We start from the raw sequence: 22,840 nt of genomic DNA, 5'->3' as shown, positions 1-22,840 counted from the left end.
TGACTCTGTTGTACTGATGCTCTACTGCCCTCTGTTGACCCTGTTGTACTGATGCTCTGTTGACTCTGTTGTACTGATGCTCTACTGCCCTCTGTTGACTCTGTTGTACTGATGCTCTACTGCCCTCTGTTGACTCTGTTGTACTGATGCTCTACTGCCCTCTGTTGACTCTGTTGTACTGATGCTCTACTGCCCTCTGACACTGTTGTACTGATGCTCTACTGCCTTCTGTTGACTCTGTTGTACTGATGCTCTACTGCCCTCTGTTGACTCTGTTGTACTGATGCTCTACTGCCCTCTGTTGACTCTGTTGTTCTGATGCTCTACTGCCCTCTGTTGACCCTGTTGTACTGATGCTCTGTTGACTCTGTTGTACTGATGCTCTACTGCCTTCTGTTGACTCTGTTGTACTGATGCTCTACTGCCCTCTGTTGACTCTGTTGTACTGATGCTCTACTGCCCTCTGTTGACTCTGTTGTACTGATGCTCTACTGCCCTCTGTTGACCCTGTTGTACTGATGCTCTGTTGACTCTGTTGTACTGATGCTCTACTGCCCTCTGTTGACTCTGTTGTACTGATGCTCTACTGCCCTCTGTTGACTCTGTTGTACTGATGCTCTACTGCCCTCTGTTGACTCTGTTGTACTGATGCTCTACTGCCCTCTGACTCTGTTGTACTGATGCTCTACTGCCCTCTGTTGACTCTGTTGTACTGATGCTCTACTGCCTTCTGTTGACTCTGTTGTACTGATGCTCTACTGCCTTCAGTTGACTCTGTTGTACTGATGCTCTACTTCCCTCTGTTGACTATGTTGTACTGATGCTCTACTGCCCTCTGTTGACCCTGTTGTACTGATGCTCTGTTGACTCTGTTGTACTGATGCTCTACTGCCTTCTGTTGACTCTGTTGTACTGATGCTCTACTGCCCTCTGTTGACCCTGTTGTACTGATGCTCTGTTGACTGTTGTACTGATGCTCTACTGCCTTCTGTTGACTCTGTTGTACTGATGCTCTACTGCCTTCTGTTGACTCTGTTGTACTGATACTCTACTGCCCTCTGTTGACTATGTTGTACTGATGCTCTACTGCCTTCTGTTGACTCTGTTGTACTGATGCTCTACTGCCCTCTGTTGACTCTGTTGTACTGATGCTCTACTGCCCTCTGTTGACCCTGTTGTACTGATGCTCTGTTGACTCTGTTGTACTGATGCTCTACTGCCTTCTGTTGACTCTGTTGTACTGATGCTCTACTGCCCTCTGTTGACCCTGTTGTACTGATGCTCTGTTGACTCTGTTGTACTGATGCTCTACTGCCTTCTGTTGACCCTGTTGTACTGATGCTCTGTTGACTCTGTTGTACTGATGCTCTACTGTCCTCTGTTGACTCTGTTGTACTGATGCTCTACTGCCCTCTGTTGACTCTGTTGTACTGATGCTCTACTGCCCTCTGTTGACTGTTGTACTGATGCTCTACTGCCCTCTGTTGACCCTGTTGTACTGATGCTCTGTTGACTCTGTTGTACTGATGCTCTACTGCCCTCTGTTGACTCTGTTGTACTGATGCTCTTCTGCCCTCTGTTGACTCTGTTGTACTGATGCTCTACTGCCCTCTGTTGACTCTGTTGTACTGATGCTCTACTGCCCTCTGACACTGTTGTACTGATGCTCTACTGCCTTCTGTTGACTCTGTTGTACTGATGCTCTACTGCCCTCTATTGACTCTGTTGTACTGATGCTCTACTGCCCTCTGTTGACTCTGTTGTACTGATGCTCTACTGCCCTCTGTTGACTCTGTTGTTCTGATGCTCTACTGCCCTCTGTTGACCCTGTTGTACTGATGCTCTGTTGACTCTGTTGTACTGATGCTCTACTGCCTTCTGTTGACCCTGTTGTACTGATGCTCTGTTGACTCTGTTGTACTGATGCTCTACTGTCCTCTGTTGACTCTGTTGTACTGATGCTCTACTGCCCTCTGTTGACTCTGTTGTACTGATGCTCTACTGCCCTCTGTTGACTCTGTTGTACTGATGCTCTACTGCCCTCTGTTGACCCTGTTGTACTGATGCTCTGTTGACTCTGTTGTACTGATGCTCTACTGCCCTCTGTTGACTCTGTTGTACTGATGCTCTACTGCCCTCTGTTGACTCTGTTGTACTGATGCTCTACTGCCCTCTGTTGACTCTGTTGTACTGATGCTCTACTGCCCTCTGACACTGTTGTACTGATGCTCTACTGCCTTCTGTTGACTCTGTTGTACTGATGCTCTACTGCCCTCTGTTGACTCTGTTGTACTGATGCTCTACTGCCCTCTGTTGACTCTGTTGTACTGATGCTCTACTGCCCTCTGTTGACTCTGTTGTTCTGATGCTCTACTGCCCTCTGTTGACTCTGTTGTACTGATGCTCTACTGCCCTCTGTTGACTCTGTTGTACTGATGCTCTACTGCTTTCTGTTGACTCTGTTGTACTGATGCTCTACTGCCCTCTGTTGACTCTGTTGTACTGATGCTCTACTGCCCTCTGTTGACCCTGTTGTACTGATGCTCTGTTGACTCTGTTGTACTGATGCTCTACTGCCCTCTGTTGACTCTGTTGTACTGATGCTCTACTGCCCTCTGTTGACTCTGTTGTACTGATGCTCTACTGCCTTCTGTTGACTCTGTTGTACTGATGCTCTACTGCCTTCTGTTGACTCTGTTGTACTGATGCTCTACTTCCCTCTGTTGACTATGTTGTACTGATGCTCTACTGCCCTCTGTTGACCCTGTTGTACTGATGCTCTGTTGACTCTGTTGTACTGATGCTCTACTGCCTTCTGTTGACTCTGTTGTACTGATGCTCTACTGCCCTCTGTTGACTCTGTTGTACTGATGCTCTACTGCCTTCTGTTGACTCTGCTGTACTGATGCTCTACTGCCCTCTGTTGACTCTGTTGTACTGATGCTCTACTGCCTTCTGTTGACTCTGTTGTACTGATGCTCTACTGCCCTCTGTTGACTCTGTTGTACTGATGCTCTACTGCCCTCTGTTGACCCTGTTGTACTGATGCTCTGTTGACTCTGTTGTACTGATGCTCTACTGTCCTCTGTTGACTCTGTTGTACTGATGCTCTACTGCCCTCTGTTGACTCTGTTGTACTGATGCTCTACTGCCTTCTGTTGACTCTGTTGTACTGATGCTCTACTGCCTTCTGTTGACTCTGTTGTACTGATACTCTACTGCCCTCTGTTGACTATGTTGTACTGATGCTCTACTGCCTTCTGTTGACTCTGTTGTACTGATGCTCTACTGCCCTCTGTTGACTCTGTTGTACTGATGCTCTACTGCCCTCTGTTGACCCTGTTGTACTGATGCTCTGTTGACTCTGTTGTACTGATGCTCTACTGCCTTCTGTTGACTCTGTTGTACTGATGCTCTACTGCCCTCTGTTGACTCTGTTGTACTGATGCTCTACTGCCTTCTGTTGACTCTGCTGTACTGATGCTCTACTGCCCTCTGTTGACTCTGTTGTACTGATGCTCTACTGCCCTCTGTTGACTCTGTTGTACTGATGCTCTACTGCCCTCTGTTGACTCTGTTGTACTGATGCTCTACTGCCTTCTGTTGACTCTGTTGTACTGATGCTCTACTGCCTTCTGTTGACTCTGTTGTACTGATGCTCTACTGCCCTCTGTTGACCCTGTTGTACTGATGCTCTGTTGACTCTGTTGTACTGATGCTCTACTGCCTTCTGTTGACCCTGTTGTACTGATGCTCTGTTGACTCTGTTGTACTGATGCTCTACTGTCCTCTGTTGACTCTGTTGTACTGATGCTCTACTGCCCTCTGACTCTGTTGTACTGATGCTCTACTGCCTTCTGTTGACTCTGTTGTACTGATGCTCTACTGCCTTCTGTTGACTCTGTTGTACTGATGCTCAACTGCCCACTGTTGACCCTGTTGTAGTGATGCTCTGTTGACTGTTGTACTGATGCTCTACTGCCTTCTGTTGACTCTGCTGTACTGATGCTCTACTGCCCTCTGTTGACCCTGTTGTACTGATGCTCTGTTGACTGTTGTACTGATGCTCTACTGCCTTCTGTTGACTCTGTTGTACTGATGCTCTACTGCCTTCTGTTGACTCTGTTGTACTGATGCTCTACTGCCCTCTGTTGACTCTGCGGTACTGATGCTCTACTGCCCTCTGACTCTGATGTACTGATGCTCTACTGCCCTCTGTTGACTCTGTTGTACTGATGCTCTACTGCCTTCTGTTGACTCTGTTGTACTGATGCTCTACTGCCTTCTGTTGACTCTGTTGTACTGATGCTCTACTGCCCTCGGTTGACTCTGTTGTTCTGATGCTCTACTGCCCTCTGTTGACTGTTGTACTGATGCTCTACTGCCCTCTGTTGACTCTGTTGTACTGATGCTCTACTGCTTTCTGTTGACTCTGTTGTACTGATGCTCTACTGCCCTCTGTTGACTCTGTTGTACTGATGCTCTACTGCCCTCTGTTGACTCTGTTGTACTGATGCTCTACTGCCTTCTGTTGACTCTGTTGTACTGATGCTCTACTGCCCTCTGTTGACTCTGTTGTACTGATGCTCTACTGCCTTCTGTTGACTCTGCTGTACTGATGCTCTACTGCCCTCTGTTGACTCTGCTGTACTGATGCTCTACTGCCCTCTGTTGACTCTGTTGACTCTGTTGTACTGATGCTCTACTGCCCTCTGTTGACTCTGTTGTACTGATGCTCTACTGCCCTCTGTTGACTCTGTTGTACTGATGCTCTACTGCCCTCTGTTGACTCTGTTGTACTGATGCTCTACTGCCCTCTGTTGACCCTGTTGTACTGATGCTCTGTTGACTGTTGTACTGATGCTCTACTGCCTTCTGTTGACTCTGCTGTACTGATGCTCTACTGCCCTCTGTTGACCCTGTTGTACTGATGCTCTGTTGACTGTTGTACTGATGCTCTACTGCCCTCTGTTGACTCTGTTGTACTGATGCTCTACTGCCCTCTGTTGACCCTGTTGTACTGATGCTCTGTTGACTCTGTTGTACTGATGCTCTACTGCCCTCTGTTGACTCTGTTGTACTGATGCTCTACTGCCCTCTGTTGACTCTGTTGTACTGATGCTCTACTGCCCTCTGACTCTGTTGTACTGATGCTCTACTGCCCTCTGTTGACTCTGTTGTACTGATGCTCTACTGCCCTCTGTTGACTCTGTTGTACTGATGCTCTACTGCCCTCTGTTGACTCTGTTGTACTGATGCTCTACTGCCTTCTGTTGACTCTGTTGTACTGATGCTCTACTGCCCTCTGTTGACTCTGTTGTACTGATGCTCTACTGCCCTCTGTTGACTCTGTTGTACTGATGCTCTTACTGCCCTCTGTTGACTCTGTTGTACTGATGCTCTACTGCCCTCTGTTGACTCTGTTGTACTGATGCTCTACTGCCCTCTGTTGACTCTGTTGTACTGATGCTCTGTTGACTCTGTTGTACTGATGCTCTACTGCCTTCTGTTGACCCTGTTGTACTGATGCTCTGTTGACTCTGTTGTACTGATGCTCTACTGTCCTCTGTTGACTCTGTTGTACTGATGCTCTACTGCCCTCTGACTCTGTTGTACTGATGCTCTACTGCCTTCTGTTGACTCTGTTGTACTGATGCTCTACTGCCTTCTGTTGACTCTGTTGTACTGATGCTCAACTGCCCACTGTTGACCCTGTTGTAGTGATGCTCTGTTGACTGTTGTACTGATGCTCTACTGCCTTCTGTTGACTCTGCTGTACTGATGCTCTACTGCCCTCTGTTGACCCTGTTGTACTGATGCTCTGTTGACTGTTGTACTGATGCTCTACTGCCTTCTGTTGACTCTGTTGTACTGATGCTCTACTGCCTTCTGTTGACTCTGTTGTACTGATGCTCTACTGCCCTCTGTTGACTCTGCGGTACTGATGCTCTACTGCCCTCTGACTCTGATGTACTGATGCTCTACTGCCCTCTGTTGACTCTGTTGTACTGATGCTCTACTGCCTTCTGTTGACTCTGTTGTACTGATGCTCTACTGCCTTCTGTTGACTCTGTTGTACTGATGCTCTACTGCCCTCGGTTGACTCTGTTGTTCTGATGCTCTACTGCCCTCTGTTGACTGTTGTACTGATGCTCTACTGCCCTCTGTTGACTCTGTTGTACTGATGCTCTACTGCTTTCTGTTGACTCTGTTGTACTGATGCTCTACTGCCCTCTGTTGACTCTGTTGTACTGATGCTCTACTGCCCTCTGTTGACTCTGTTGTACTGATGCTCTACTGCCTTCTGTTGACTCTGTTGTACTGATGCTCTACTGCCCTCTGTTGACTCTGTTGTACTGATGCTCTACTGCCTTCTGTTGACTCTGCTGTACTGATGCTCTACTGCCCTCTGTTGACTCTGTTGACTCTGTTGTACTGATGCTCTACTGCCCTCTGTTGACTCTGTTGTACTGATGCTCTACTGCCCTCTGTTGACTCTGTTGTACTGATGCTCTACTGCCCTCTGTTGACTCTGTTGTACTGATGCTCTACTGCCCTCTGTTGACCCTGTTGTACTGATGCTCTGTTGACTGTTGTACTGATGCTCTACTGCCTTCTGTTGACTCTGCTGTACTGATGCTCTACTGCCCTCTGTTGACCCTGTTGTACTGATGCTCTGTTGACTCTGTTGTACTGATGCTCTACTGCCCTCTGTTGACTCTGTTGTACTGATGCTCTACTGCCCTCTGTTGACCCTGTTGTACTGATGCTCTGTTGACTCTGTTGTACTGATGCTCTACTGCCCTCTGTTGACTCTGTTGTACTGATGCTCTACTGCCCTCTGTTGACTCTGTTGTACTGATGCTCTACTGCCCTCTGACTCTGTTGTACTGATGCTCTACTGCCCTCTGTTGACTCTGTTGTACTGATGCTCTACTGCCCTCTGTTGACTCTGTTGTACTGATGCTCTACTGCCCTCTGTTGACTCTGTTGTACTGATGCTCTACTGCCTTCTGTTGACTCTGTTGTACTGATGCTCTACTGCCCTCTGTTGACTCTGTTGTACTGATGCTCTACTGCCCTCTGTTGACTCTGTTGTACTGATGCTCTTACTGCCCTCTGTTGACTCTGTTGTACTGATGCTCTACTGCCCTCTGTTGACTCTGTTGTACTGATGCTCTACTGCCCTCTGTTGACTCTGTTGTACTGATGCTCTACTGCCCTCGGTTGACTCTGTTGTACTGATGCTCTTACTGCCTGCCCTCTGTTGACTCTGTTGTACTGATGCTCTACTGCCCTCTGTTGACTCTGTTGTACTGATGCTCTACTGCCCTCTGTTGACTCTGCTGCCAGTTAGATTGTCTGAGACATTTTGTACAGACACTCCACACACTCACACCACTGTCTCTCTTACACAGTAATACACAGCAGTCCTCTGTTCTCAGAACAGAAAGCTTCAGAGTCATAATGCTGTTGGAATTATCGTTAGGCATTTCCAGGCCTAGGTAAAAATGCTAAAAGTTCATGGTTACCTAGGCCTAATCCAGAGTAACCTATCCATTCCAATGCTTTCCTTGCAGTTTGTCTTATCCAACCTGGGTGTAGCTACTAAAAGTTTACCCAGATCCCTTACAGGAGAGACTGAGTTTCTCCAGGCTTTTTCTCGACTTAACTGGAGGGAATGGACTCCCGACTCCGGCCATTGAAACCAGATGGAGAGAGAGAAAGAAAATGAAATGCTAGAGAAAAAAAGGAAAACAGAAAATTGAAGGCAAGATAAGAGTGTTTTAAAAAATCCATTGTCCATGTTCACGAATTTCACTAAGATCAGCTGATTAAGTACAGTAGAACTGACAGGGCAGACAGAGAGAGAGCACTAGGAGGGAGAGTTTTCCTGTCATACTGAGGGTGGAGATATGAACTCAGCTGCTCCACACAAGACAACAAGTCAGCAGGAGAACAGAAGTAAATATGAACTCTGAGGGATCTGGATTTACATCATGATGTCATGGAGGAGGGGCTGATGAATGAGGTCAGTGGTCAATGTAGGGCTCATAGGTAGGGCCAGGAGTTGTCCGTTATCACATGACCTCACCAGGAGGTCATAGCTCAAACACATAACTGACTGAAGGACTGGAGGAACTGTGGGGAACATGATGATTTTCTAAATATTGATAACCTTCATGATTTCATTTAATTGTGGGTTCATTTAAATGGTATATACTGTAGAGACATCCATTTCCCAAGGAAAGAATGTATTGAAAAGTGTTTCCATTAAGGTCATGGGTGACAAAAACAGTATAGTAGTTTTCAAAGGACATGTTTCCAATGAGGCAGTTAAGAAAAATCAATAATAAACTAAAAGAGGCCCTTTTACATGTATACTTTCTGTCATGAATGAAAACAGTTTAATGAGATTCAACACCTCACATAGCCTGTACTTGGTTTTGTTTCTGCATACATGTGTATAGATGATGTAATTAAGCAGTAAGGTACAAGAGGCCGTGTTATGTGCTGAATACAGTCACAGGTTACTGACGTTGTTCAGCCCGAAGTGATAGCCCAGGCGTTGCTGATGCCTGTCGAATATTACAGAACCTGGATAGGTATTTTACCTATCAGCTAAACACATTGTATGTTATAGAAATCTATATAGAATTAGGAACTAGTGATTTAATAGGATCTCATCGACTCATCGACTGTCGATGACACAGTCGATGACGTGGCACACAACCATTGGTTGATGCATTCTCTCTACAGGGGAATTTACATTTCAAAAGTGAAAGAAATCTTCAGAGGTCTGATAGGCAGACAGGAAGGCTTCTATTAACCCCCGCTATACCAAACTAAATGTTGGGCTAGAAACTAGGGGAAATATTGTGCGAGTTGAGATAAATATAAGAGATGATTAGGACAGCAACATGAACATGATATTGTTATGGAGGTGCAGTGATCATTTTCAGATGGAACATTTTCAGATGGAACTGTCAGCACGGCTTGGAACGCTGCTTGTCCAATGAGCATTCAGGATCCAAACAACCCGTTTTATAATGTATTATAGCTGATACCAAATTACATACTGTACTATGTTTGTATATGATTACCTACAATGTCTCAAAACTCTGAATGGTCCACATTGTGGTTCTTAAATCTGCATTTTGTAATGTCAAACAATGTATCAGTATATATTGTGGAGTGAAACTTTCATACATTTTTCTAACTTCTAACTTTCTACTCTTGCCTATAGCACAATGCTCATGTTAATAGTAGTTCAGGTGATGGTTTACTGGTTGCTTTAGTTCTCAGGAAATTGATGCTCTACTGCCCTCTTTTGACTGTGCTGTACTGATGCTCTTCTGCCCTCTGCTGACTGTGCTGTACTGATGCTCTTCTGCCCTCTGCTGACTGTGCTGTACTGATGCTCTTCTGCCCTCTGCTGACTGTGCTGTACTGATGCTCTTCTGCCCTCTGCTGACTGTGCTGTACTGATGCTCTTCTGCCCTCTGCTGACTGTGCTGTACTGATGCTCTTCTGCCCTCTGCTGACTGTGCTGTACTGATGCTCTTCTGCCCTCTGCTGACTGTGCTGTACTGAAGCTCTTCTGCCCTCTGCTGACTGTGCTGTACTGATGCTCTTCTGCCCTCTGCTGACTGTGCTGTACTGATGCTCTTCTGCCCTCTGCTGACTGTGCTGTACTGATGCTCTTCTGCCCTCTGCTGACTGTGCTGTACTGATGCTCTTCTGCCCTCTGCTGACTGTGCTGTACTGATGCTCTACTGCCCTCTGACTGTGCTGTACTGATGCTCTACTGCCCTCTTGACTGTGCTGTACTGATGCTCTACTGCCCTCTGTTGACTGTGCTCTACTGCCCTCTGTTGACTGTGCTGTACTGATGCTCTACTGCTCTCTGTTGACTGTGCTGTACTGATGCTCTACTGCCGTCTGTTGACTGTGCTGTACTGATGCTCTACTGCTCTCTGTTGACTGTGCTGTACTGATGCTCTACTGCCGTCTGTTGACTGTGCTGTACTGATGCTCTTCTGCCCTCTCTTGACTATGCTACCAGTTAGATTCTCTAAGGGGCGTTTGTACAGATCCTCCACTCACACCACTGTGCCTCTCTTGCACAATAATAGACAGCTGAGTCCTCTGCTCTCAGACCAGACAGCTTCAGATACAACATGCTGTTAGAATTGTCTCTGGTGACTTCTATCCGTCCTTCAACACTTTTTGTATATACAGTTCCACCAGCATCACTTCATATAATGCCTATCCATTCAAGTGCTCTTCCTACAGGTTGACGTATCCAGGCCATGTTGTAGCTACTAAAGGTAAAGCCAGATCCCTTACAGGAGAGGCTGAGAGGTTCTGCAGGCTTTTTCAGGACTGGACTGGAGGGAATGTCCTCTAGACTCTGACCATATATCTAATAGAGAAAAGAGAAGGAAGACAATAAATCACTAATATGTTAAATCAATGGATGTTATAATTATCTCTATACGTAAAATACCTTGTTCCAATGAATTGCTAGATTATTGAGTACATACTACAGAGGCCCAGCAAGACCAGGAGGTGTAGTTTGCCTGTCATCTTTTCAGGATGGAAGACAATTCACACATGGTAGGAAACATCACAGAAGGACTTGGGAGACAGAACTTACATGACAATCATGGTTGGGTGATAACCCTTTTTTTGCATGTGACAGGCTTTCAAGACAATCAATTCTAAGACAAAGCCAGACATCAACGATCACTGTCAATCAGCAAACATGTTCTGTAATGTTTATACAGTAAAGTAAGTTGCAGGCTCCAGCCACAGCTGTGTTTTTTCACATCTCTCATTCAAACCTTTATTCATGTATTTAGAAGAGTAATTAAATAAATGATAATAAATCATATTACATTTTGATATTTCTCACAACAATAAGAAATTGTGGTATGTTGTCTTATACGTTCAAGGCATAGTTTTGAATCTGGCCTACTGCCCTTTGGCACAACCTCGATCTTTCATAACTGTCATCCTTTCTCTCTATCTGTTCAATAAAGTCAGAAAAAACCTTACAAATGTATTTTTTAAAATAACACACAAAACAAGTTAATTTTAAAAAATTAACCATTCACATCCTGAAGTACTGTACCCTGAAATGTGTTCCCGTTGTTTCAATGTCCAATGATCAGCAACTGTCACCAAACCAATACATGGCTAAACGTCACTCAATGACTTTTTCAAATCATAATTTGACATTTTCTCCCACATCTGCAATACATCACTGTAGTGTGTTGTTTTTAAACGTGTTACTGCACTTTCACAATGATATATTGGTCCTTTTTAGGGTTAATCAAGATGCTATATCAGGGAAATGCCTTTACCAGAGTGCAGGTGCATCCTGGGTTAGAAGTCATGCTTGGGTAGCTTTGAACTACTGTGCCCAATGCTCATTTTAATAGATACGCCTGATAAAAACACATTCTTAAACTCTCTCCCCTATAAACAAGTTCAGTTAGCAAGATACACTAAAGTATTTAGGGGGAGGTGCCCGGGAACAGCTATAAGAAACCACAAAGAGCAATTTGTTATTTTGGTTAAGAACTCATTGTTTTATGCAATTCTTGAAAAGTTTTGTTATATACATTACCAACACAAACAATGATAATGTGTGATGAGTGGCAGTGAATGACTGACAATATTAAATAATTGAAGTACTACTGCTGTGAACAAGGTCTATAATATAAATTAAATTGCGATTAAATTCTCATTATTTGATCATTCTCACCATTTAGTCAAATCAAATTAAAATTGTGTTCATGTGGTTGAAACATTGTATGGTTACCAGCCACCAGCTGGCTTATGCAAAAAGGCAGTTTCTCCTCAGCTGAAACAATGTAGTGAGAATTAGATCATGAAAGTGTATAGGAACAGTCCCTGCAGTCTCTGGACTACTTAAACTGTCTATCTGAATCATCAGAGATGCTAAACTGGGACCCTGAAACACCCAGGTGACAGACTGGAGTTCACCAAGCGTGGTGCCACACAGCTGTGAGGGTCACAAAGGGGAAGAGAGATGGGTGGGGTGTGAGAGAAACAGACACCTGAGAAAAGGAGAGAAGGACCGGCGTGTGTGTTTACTTCAAGATATCTACTACTGAATAAAAATATAAACTCAACATGTAAAGTGTTGGTCCCGTGTTTCATGAGCTGAAATAAAAGATCCCAAAAATGTTTGATACACACAACAAGCTTATTTCTCAAAAATGTTTGTTTCCATCCCTGTTAGTGAGCATTTCTCCTTTGCCAAGATAATCAATCCACCTGACAGGTGTGGCATATCAAGAAGCTGATTGAACAGCATCATCGTTACACAGGTGGACCTTGTGCTGGGGCAATAAAAGACCACTCTAAAATGTACAGTTTTGTCACACAACACAATGTCACAGATCTCAAGTTGAGGGAGTGTGCAATTGGCATACAGTGCAGGAATGTCCAACATAACTGTTGCCAGAGAATTGGATGTTAATTTCTCTACCATACGACGCCTCAAACGTCATTTTTGAGAACTTATCAGAACATCCAACCGGCCTGACAACCGCAGACTTTGTGTAACCACGCCAGCCCATGAGCTCCACATCCGGCTTCTTCGCCTGCGGGATTATCTGAGGAGGGGTAGAGGGGGTGCTGACAGTATAACTGTCTGTAATAAAGCCCTTTTGTGGGGAAAAACTCATTCTTGATTGGCTGGGCCTGGCTCCCCAGTGGGTGGGTTTATGCCCTCCCAGGCCCATCCATGGCTGCACCCCTGCCCAGTCGTGTGAAATCCATAGATTAGGGTCTAATGAATTCATTTCGATTAAATGATTTCCTTCTATGAACTGTAACTCAGTAAAATGTTTGAAATTGATGCATGTTACATTTATATATTTTCTTGAGTATACATCTCCTATTCATACAATTAAATAATACTGCTTGCAAGATAATGGTCTATACATAAATATACTCAATGCATTATATTCAGTAGGCTAGTGTATGGCAACTAAAACAGTCTGCCCACTTGAACCTGAATTTGATTCCAGGGATTTGATACCAGGGATATTCAAATATTACCCAATGAGGTCTGGATTAACCTACTGCTGTTTTTTGTTGTACCTAATAATTAATTTATCCTACCTGTTGTCCCTGATCATAATCATTCCCTGATTAGAGGGGATAGAATAAGAAACTAAGCAGCGAAAACTGGCTTTAGGTCCAGAGTTTAATTTGAAGGGCCTTTAGTCTATGGATACCCATGTTTTTCTTCAGCCCCAGACAGGTTTACAGGCTTGTTTTTCAAGTTCTACCAAAAGTATATTCTGCTTTCCAGATTAACTAGCCGCGTTGGTAGGAAAACCACTAGCACCCGGAAATGCGCCACTTTCTTCGGGTTCCCATAACAAGTCAAAGCCACCGGCAAGTTAGAATGTGATTTATCTGAATTCAGAGACCGGTCTAAAGAGTGGCTCGAAAGGGCAACATACGACCATTTAGGCTACCTTCGGGCAGAATCAGGTGCGTTTTAACTTTTTAATTTCCTCAAATTCCGACTAACATTTTGTTAGGCTTCAGTTTATTTTTATTCATCATCAGCATCTATTTACGGGAAAATTCAGGTAGGACTTCACAACTTCATCCATCCTGAAAAGAGTGCAGCTTGTACAGTTTCCTAACAAAGAGGGTTTCCGACGTAAACTGTTTTAATGTGTAACAATTTGGTACTCTAGTTTAAAATGTTAAAGTTGCATCATCCATGCCTGTCACTATTGACATCCCGCCCACGCGTTCACATAATTATTGAAGGTTTTGCCGCGTTCATTCAAATTACCCGTAACACAGCTGTGAGCAACAAACCGTGAATAACTTGCATCAAGGTCTGATTTTCACCTTTTTATAGCCCATATAACGGACCGCATATTTTGTCATCTTACCTTCTTAGCCTGCCTTTTTGCATTTTCTACACTTGACCTGAGCCAGGTGGTTCTAAAGATGAAGCCGTGCCCTGGGTGTAGGCCTATTCATTACACCTATTTTGCAACGAAAACGAGAATTTCTATTGGACACTTTTCTAGGTCCCTCCCGTTCCGTTCTTAAATGGTAAAAGGTTTCTGTTAAAATATAATGAATACACCCCTGGATTCATCATGTGTTCTCAATGCGCAACAAATGTATCTTGACTGAAAATATAAAACAGTGTTCAAGGCTACTTCATGTGGGCGTTTTTAAAAGATCACTGAAGTTTAGTCAGACAATGGCCAAGACCAGCAGCCATTGATATCTGGAATTTACAACTCTATATTGCTATTGGCAAAGTGAATGTCCAATAGCCAGGCTCTTCTCTCATCACTGGTTATTTTGGTTGTGTGGTGTCTCAATCCTGTTTTACCAGGTGACATTATCCGCTAACTCACTTTGTGTCTGTCTGTTGGGTGGACAGAGATGGCCAGCCAGAGCGAGGTGATTGACAGGTTGAGGGCTACATTCCGGTCAGGTGTGACCTTTCCAGAGCAGTTCCGTATGACCCAGCTCCAGAACCTTCTCTCCCTGGTCGAAGAAAACGAGCAGCTGATACAAGATGCTCTCCACAAGGACCTCCATAAGGTACTAGCATACACTCAGACACGCGCAGACTGCTATACACTCAGACACGCGCAGACTGCCGTGCCGTACACTCAGACACGCGCAGACTGCCGTGCCGTACACTCAGACACGCGCAGACTGCCGTGCCGTACACTCAGACACGCGCAGACTGCCGTGCCGTACACTCAGACACGCGCAGACTGCCGTGCCGTACACTCAGACACGTGCAGACTGCCGTGCCGTACACTCAGACACGCGCAGACTGCCGTGCCGTACACTCAGACACGCGCAGACTGCCGTACACTCAGACACGCGCAGACTGCCGTACACTCAGACACGCGCAGACTGCCGTACACTCTGCATGTCCTCTGCCTCCCTCTCCCCTCTCATTATTTCCTCTGTCACCGCTCTCTTTCACCCCATCCTCTTTCCCTGTCCCTTTTTCTTCACCTTGGATCTTTCGTTGTCCTGTTCCCTCTCTCCCTCGATCATTTCACCTTCTCCCCTCTCTCTCCCCCTTCAGCCCAAGTTTGAGTCGGTCCTGTCAGAGATTCAGATAACCCTGAATGACCTGTACTTCGCCATGGAAAACCTCAGGACCTGGATGCAGCCGGAATACAACATTGGCAAGAATCTGGTACAGATTCCATCAACATTCACTGTCAACTGTTTGACTCTACCACCTTTTACTATGGCTCAACATGTAAACACACACAATTGGAATATTATTTTACTGACTTATGTAATAATTGTCCAACCATCTACTTTCCTCTCTCCATCTTGTTCTAGGCCACTAGGATGGATGACTGTTTCATACGCAGGGAACCCTTGGGGGTAGTTTTAATCATCGGGGCGTGGAACTACCCTCTACATCTTATTCTCTTACCTTTGGTTGCTGCAATTGCTGCAGGTACACATCTATCATGCCTTTGTATACCTAGAGGCTTTGTTAATAGTAATGGATTGGATTTATAGCGTTTTAACAGTAGCTCAAAGCATTTTACATCCACCACCAATGTTGCCTTATCAGTAATGTATGTGTAAAGTGAATGCTGACTCTGTTAGCATTTCATTGTTGATTAGGTTTGATTTTGTGACGATGACATATTTATTCCATGATGTCGTGAACCAGGAAACTGTGCCATTCTGAAGCCGTCAGAGATCTGTCAGGCCACCGAGCAACTCCTGGCAGAACTCATCCCCAAATACCTGTCTCAGGTAGTACACACACACACCTATATGTGCTTTAATTTCCCCCTGCTTCTGTTACCTGTTGTGGATCATCGATGGAATGAAGGACAACAGTGCCATATTTACTCTATACCTGCCCACTTATTGTTTGTTTTTAATGTTTTGAGTTTTGCCATCTGACTATTGTAGGACTGCTATGCAGTACTATGTGGTGGAGCAGAGGACACCAAGTCATTGCTGAAGAATAAATTTGATCACATCTTCTACACAGGTAAACGCCTAACAGAGAGGACTCCTTAGACCAATAATATGTATTAGCTCAATCCCTCTTTTTAGTATGTTTTGTGTTTTAAAATTTCGGCCTTATGCCCCTTTTATCTCACCTCTGCCATATCACCTCTATCGCACACTCTTGCACACTCCTTCTCCTCTTCCTTTCCCTTCACCCTTCCCCATCTCCTCCCCAGGTTCCCAGGTGGTGGCCCGCTCCATCCTGCTAGCGGCGGCGCCTCACCTGACCCCCGTCACCCTGGAGCTGGGTGGCAAGAGCCCCTGCTTCATCTACGGCCATATCGACATCCATAAGGCCGCCAAGCGCCTGTGCTGGTCCAAGTTCTTCAACACTGGCCAGAGCTGTGTGGCACCTGACTACGTCCTCTGCACAACCCAGACCCGGGACGCCCTACTGCCCGCTCTCCGGGAGACCCTGCGGACCTTCTATGGGCCGGACCCCGGAGTGAGTCTGGACATGGGGCGCATAGTCACCCCACGCCACTGGAGACGCCTGATGGACATGCTAGAGAAGTCCAAGGGGAAGGTGGTGATCGGAGGGGAGAGCCGTGAGGAGGACAGGTATATTGGTGAGTTTAGGGGGGTACAGGAAAGGACGATGAGATGCAGGCAGTGGTGTTGAGTTTGGTTTGTATACTGCTGCCACCTTGTGGGTGTGAATGCAAGTTGAAATAGGTTGAGGTGGTAGCCTTGCTGTTAAAGTGGCTTTAATTTCAAATATGAGTAACTAATCAGGCATATACAGTGCCTTGCGAAAGTATTCGGCCCCCTTGAACTTTGCAACCTTTTGCCACATTTCAGGCTTCAAACATAAAGATATAAAACTGTATTTTTTTGTGAAGAATCAACAACAAGTGGGACACAATCATGAAGTGGAACGACATTTATTGGATATTTCAAACTTTTTTAACAAATCAAAAACTGAAAAATTGGGCGTGCAAAATTATTCAGCCCCTTTACTTTCAGTGCAGCAAACTCTCTCCAGAAGTTCAGTGAGGATCTCTGAATGATCCAATGTTGACCTAAATGACTCATGATGATGAATACAATCCACCTGTGTGTAATCAAGTCTCCGTATAAATGCACCTGCACTGTGATAGTCTCAGAGGTCCGTTAAAAGCGCAGAGAGCATCATGAAGAACAAGGAACACACCAGGCAGGTCCGAGATACTGTTGTGAAGAAGTTTAAAGCCGGATTTGGATACAAAAAGATTTCCCAAGCTTTAAACATCCCAAGGAGCACTGTGCAAGCGATAATATTGAAATGGAAGGAGTATCAGACCACTGCAAATCTACCAAGACCTGGCCGTCCCTCTAAACTTTCAGCTCATACAAGGAGAAGACTGATCAGAGATGTAGCCAAGAGGCCCATGATCACTCTGGATGAACTGCAGAGATCTACAGCTGAGGTGGGAGACTCTGTCCATAGGACAACAATCAGTCGTATATTGCACAAATCTGGCCTTTATGGAAGAGTGGCAAGAAGAAAGCCATTTCTTAAAGATATCCATAAAAAGTGTTGTTTAAAGTTTGCCACAAGCCACCTGGGAGACACACCAAACATGTGGAAGAAGGTTCTCTGGTCAGATGAAACCAAAATTGAACTTTTTGGCAACAATGCAAAATGTTATGTTTGGCGTAAAAGCAACACAGCTCATCACCCTGAACACACCATCCCCACTGTCAAACATGGTGGTGGCAGCATCATGGTTTGGGCCTGCTTTTCTTCAGCAGGGACAGGGAAGATGGTTAAAATTGATGGGAAGATGGATGGAGCCAAATACAGGACCATTCTGGAAGAAAACCTGATGGAGTCTGCAAAAGACCTGAGACTGGGACGGAGATTTGTCTTCCAACAAGACAATGATCCAAAGCATAAAGCAAAATCTACAATGGAATGGTTCAAAAATAAACATATCCAGGTGTTAGAATGGCCAGGTCAAAGTCCAGACCTGAATCCAATCGAGAATCTGTGGAAAGAACTGAAAACTGCTGTTCAAATGCTCTCCATCCAACCTCACTGAGCTCGAGCTGTTTTGCGAGGAGGAATGGGAGAAAATTTCAGTCTCTCGATGTGCAAAACTGATAGACATACCCCAAGCGACTTACAGCTGTAATCGCAGCAAAAGGTGGCGCTACAAAGTATTAACTTAAGGGGGCTGAATAATTTTGCACGCCCAATTTTTCAGTTTTTGATTTGTTTAAAAAGTTTGAAATATCCAATAAATGTCGTTCCACTTCATGATTGTGTCCCACTTGTTGTTGATTCTTCACAAAAAAATACAGTTTTATATCTTTATGTTTGAAGCCTGAAATGTGGCAAAAGGTCGCAAAGTTCAAGGGGGCCGAATACTTTCGCAAGGCACTGTAGAAGCAAATTCTTGCTGATCAAGTGGTGTTTCTAGCTCCCACAGTGTTGGTGGACGTGCAGGAGTCTGATGCTCTAATGCAGGAGGAGATCTTTGGCCCCATCCTGCCCATCCTAACCATAGAGTCTCTGGAGGAGGGCATAGACTACATCAACCGGCAAGAGAAACCCCTGGCCCTCTACGTCTTCTCTGACGAGACCTCGGTAAGACCATGACCTACATTACAGCACATAGATGTTTCTTCTCATATCTATTTTCTTATGTTATAGTCATGGTGGTGTCCTCCACAGAGCTATAGTGTAAAATTATGTAGTTCTATGGCTGCCTCTGCCTTCACTGTGGCTCCACTCTTATGGAAGAAATGCACATTCCTCCCCTCTCTCTGTCAGGTGGTGACCACAGTGTTGAACAACACCAATAGTGGTGGTTTCTGCGGCAATGATGGTATAGTACACATGGCCTTGCCAGGCCTGCCCTTTGGGGGAGTAGGTAAGTGTGTATCTGACAACGTAAATAAAGTAGTCATTATCAGAAGAAAAGCACTAGACATGGATCTGATCATGGTGCCCTGTCATCTTCCTCTACCCTCCAGGTGCCAGTGGGATGGGTAGCTACCACGGCCGCTGGGGCTTTGAGACATTCAGCCACAGGCGGGGCTGTATGAACCGGAGCTGGTTGCTGGAGAGGGTCAACGTCCTGCGCTACCCGCCCTACAGCGACTACAACCTGGGCTGGTTGCGCTGGGCCACCACCTTCAAAAAGAACAGCTGGGGAGGCTGCTCAGTCATGTGAGAGTGGCACCCGGTGCGTGCCTGACTGTACTTCCAAAGCTGATGGGCTTTTCTTAAAGGTCCAATGCAGCCGTTTTTATCTCAATGTCAAATCATTTTTGGGGTAACAATTAAGTACCTTACTGTGATTGATTTCAATTAAAATGGCCAACAAGTAACATCTTCTTAGCAAAGAGCAATTTGTCAAGAAAGAATTTAGCTAGGACTGCCTGGGAGTTGTCTGAGCGGGGAGGGGAAAACTAGCTGTTGGCAGAGGTTTGGATCTTTTATTGGTCTATTAACTCATTTACCGCCTGGAGTTGTCACCAGGCATTCCAAGAGTCCCTTCCCACCTAAATGGGCTGAAATTTCAGGCAGTCTTTATAAACTGCTCTTACACTAAAAGGATATTATCATTTTTCACAGTATTATTCCAACATCATAGTGTGGAATGTATAAAACCGTTTTTTTTACTGCACTGGGCCTTTTAAAGTATCTGTCCAGTGTTCCAGATTTCTATTAAATAATTTACCTAAAATGTAAAAAGATTAAGGATGTTAAAAACAGCTTATCTCTGTGGCCTGATTGGAAATAGTGGTTGGGTGTACTCTGGTTAAAAAATAAAGAAAAAAGCGCTGACATGCCAGCTCAGCCAATGAGATGCACAAACACTTGGATATTCAAATTAGCTACCAACGCCATGTGGGGCAGTGCTATCTGCACTGCCTAGCAGGCTTGCTTTCTTTTTTGGGGGGCCTTGGCTGTGTATAGGTTGCCTGCCCTGTCCACTAAGAATCCGAGTCACATTCTGCACATGTTATTTTACGCACACTACATAACTGCTGCTCACACTCCCCTTCCTTTACGTTTCTCTCTTTACTCACCCCTTCTGGACTATGATGATGATGATCTCTGCCTTGTTTCTGAACAGCTGAAATAAAATAACTGCTGTAAATTGATCGAACATTCCCCAAAATATTTTTTGAAGGCTAAACAACCTTCTCGGTTGTAACAGATATTTTAGTTGCACAAGCAGGACTCATTAAACTATCAGCGTTTTGTGTGATGTAGGCCCACCCATACTCAACTAGTGGACCGGATCGGTCGGGCTTCGATCCCTGGTATCATATAAACACACAGGACATGAAAGAATGCATAGAATTGCAGAATATTTGCTATACAAAAAGGCAAAAAATAATATTTGCCCCATACAAAATGTGTAGAATTGCAGGAAATTAGCTATAAAACTGCAACATTTTCAAGATGGGTGTGAACAGATTGAGGTCGCATGGGTTGTGAGGTGGGGGTTTGTTACTACATCGATAAATGACATTATCCATCTGGACCATTTCGGAAATGTGTGTGTGACTGGACCTTCTCAAATAGTACTTGAGTACCCCTGATTAGGCTAATCTTCATAGTTACTGTCATATTGTAGTAGTACTGTAGGAGAATACAGGAGAAGTACAATAGTAAAGTTCCTGGAAAAATAATGCAACTCCCCACTTAGAGTTTTGCATAGGAACTCTCTGTGTTTTCCCACACACAGGCCCTACTAACTGCTATTTCGCTTTTCAATGATCATGCAAGTACAGCATGAGTAGGGGTTCCACCTCTAGGCAGCCGAGCGTGTGAATCCGGACAGGTAACCTCAGTCTGACAATGGGCGAGTTCATTCTGTGGTGCACGTGTGCTATTATCTCTTGCATCGTTTGTCAACTACTGCCTACTATACTGAACAAAAATATACACGTACATTATTTTACAATTTTACTGATTTACAGTTCATATAAGGAAATCGGTCAATTTAAATAAATTCCTTAAACCTTAATCTCTGGATTTCACATGACTGGAGGGCATATTCCCACCTACATGGGAGCCAGGCCCAGCCCATCAGAATGAGTTTTTACCCACAAAGGGCTTTATTATGCCAAATACTCTGCAGTTAATCGGCTGTCCAGTCCTGGGCTGGTTGCACGTGCGGTTGTGAGGCCGGTTGGATGTACTGCCAAATTCTCTAAAATTACGTTGGAGGTGGTTTATGGTAAATAAATTAACATTACATTTTCTGGCAACCGCTCTGGTGGACATTCCTGCAGTCAGCATGTCAATTGCACGCTCACTCAACTTGAGACATCTGTGGCAATGTGTTGTGATTACAACTGCACATTTAGTGGCCTTTTATTGTCCCCAGCACAAGGTGCACCTGTGTAATGATCATGCTGTTTAATCAGCTGTCAGATGGATTATCTTGGCAAAGGATAAATGTTAACTAACAGGGATGTAAACAAATTTGTGCACAATTTGAGAGCAATAAGCTTTTTGTGCGAATGGAAATATTTCACACATTTTTGTTAATTATATTTGATTATAATTGTCATAGTTATGCTGCCATATCGTAGCAAGAGTTGCTGAAAAAAGAACTAGCCAATGTTTGCAATGAGAAAATAATTGCTATTTTGACTGCCTGTATATCGTACGTGTGTTTGATGTACCGTTACAACAGACAAAGTTTGTAGGAACATGTCGATCATGTTTTCTGTGTACAACATGATAGCTGCATGTTAGCCTAACACCCCTCCTGAAAAAATAACATGAAATTGCACTTGAGGCATGGAATGCATAGTTTGAACAGGCCCACCATATCTTTAGTGTACAACACAACGTTTCCCCCTCCATGTCAAGGAGGAAGTAGCGGCAGCAGAGCATGTTAGATTACTGCTTCTAAACAGCCAGCAGGCCAACTTACAAACCCCAGATTTTGAAATGGAAGTGACAGAGTTGTTGTATAGGGTTACTCCTTTTTGCTAACACAACCTGTGGATTGCTTGGCTTGTGTGCTGCAGTGTGCCCTCTCCATTAACTGTTTGTCACAAGTCAGTTTCAGTGGGCCTGTTTGGTTTGAGTACTTGAAAAGAAGGCTGTACTTGTATAGGGCCATTGAGTCAGCAGAAAAGAGCTGTGAGAAAGGGGGAAAGAGGTGCTACCTGTGGTTCTGGTTTAACCAGGTTATTCAAGGGAGGGACACAGGCTGCATCTCAAGTCTTGATTGGCTTCCTTCCCTTGTCTCCTCTCCTTTACCATGAAATGGAAAACTGAAGAAAGGTGAAAGTAATTTTTAGATGCCAATGGCTTTCACCTGTCCTGTTCTTTCAAATCTTTGCAGCTGAAGGGAAGGAGAGCCGCTATTGCAATCCACCCAGGGTGTGGTTTCAGTTCTGTGTTCACTGCTACATCACAATGGTCTAAACCTGCTTCATCCACTCGTCTTGCTTTGACCCATCAGATCAGATCAGAATAGATGAGTGGAAGCCACTATATTGAAATGTTTCCCCAGATTTTGAAATGCACTGGCTACCAGGGTCTGGAGAGGTAAAGGGTTTTTAGCACTGTTGCACAAGACCCCCATTGTTCACCATGGGGTTAGTATAGTTCACAGAACGGTCTTATGTAACAATTTTACTGGGTTTTGTTAGACTCTGTGTGACATATTAGGTGGTGGAAGTTTTTGATTTTAAAAGTTTTGTTCAGAAGACATTAACTAATAAAACCTTACTTTACATGAATATATTTGTTGGCTTATACTTTAAGTGTCAATTGTACTGTTATTGCCCC

At 44.6% G+C, this 22,840-nt stretch overlaps 1 protein-coding gene across 3 annotated transcripts; it reads left to right on the top strand.

Annotated features, from left to right (window-relative positions):
* The first annotated feature begins 7,879 nt into the window (after positions 1 to 7,879).
* Positions 7,880 to 22,791, top strand: LOC110486749 (aldehyde dehydrogenase family 3 member B1). Of its 3 annotated transcripts, none has more exons than XM_036941454.2 (10): positions 7,880 to 8,032; positions 14,462 to 14,625; positions 15,128 to 15,241; positions 15,394 to 15,514; positions 15,737 to 15,822; positions 15,985 to 16,066; positions 16,263 to 16,655; positions 18,492 to 18,658; positions 18,845 to 18,944; positions 19,048 to 22,791. In XM_036941454.2, exons 2-10 carry the CDS (start codon positions 14,464 to 14,466, stop codon positions 19,245 to 19,247), a joined length of 1,425 nt encoding a protein of 474 aa, XP_036797349.2. In that variant the 5' UTR covers positions 7,880 to 8,032; positions 14,462 to 14,463; the 3' UTR covers positions 19,248 to 22,791. The 3 variants fall into 3 exon arrangements, with proteins under 3 accessions (XP_036797349.2, XP_021414250.3, XP_021414251.3); XM_021558575.3 differs by lacking the exon at positions 7,880 to 8,032 and adding an exon at positions 13,190 to 13,539; XM_021558576.3 differs by lacking the exon at positions 7,880 to 8,032 and adding an exon at positions 13,353 to 13,640.
* The last annotated feature ends 49 nt before the right edge of the window (positions 22,792 to 22,840 follow it).

The sequence above is a fragment of the Oncorhynchus mykiss genome, chromosome 13 (genome assembly GCF_057628025.1).
Source record: "Oncorhynchus mykiss isolate SJ-2025 chromosome 13, ASM5762802v1, whole genome shotgun sequence".
In the NCBI taxonomy this organism is placed as follows: Eukaryota; Metazoa; Chordata; class Actinopteri; order Salmoniformes; family Salmonidae; genus Oncorhynchus; species Oncorhynchus mykiss.
This window is presented reverse-complemented; position numbering and strand designations above follow the sequence as displayed.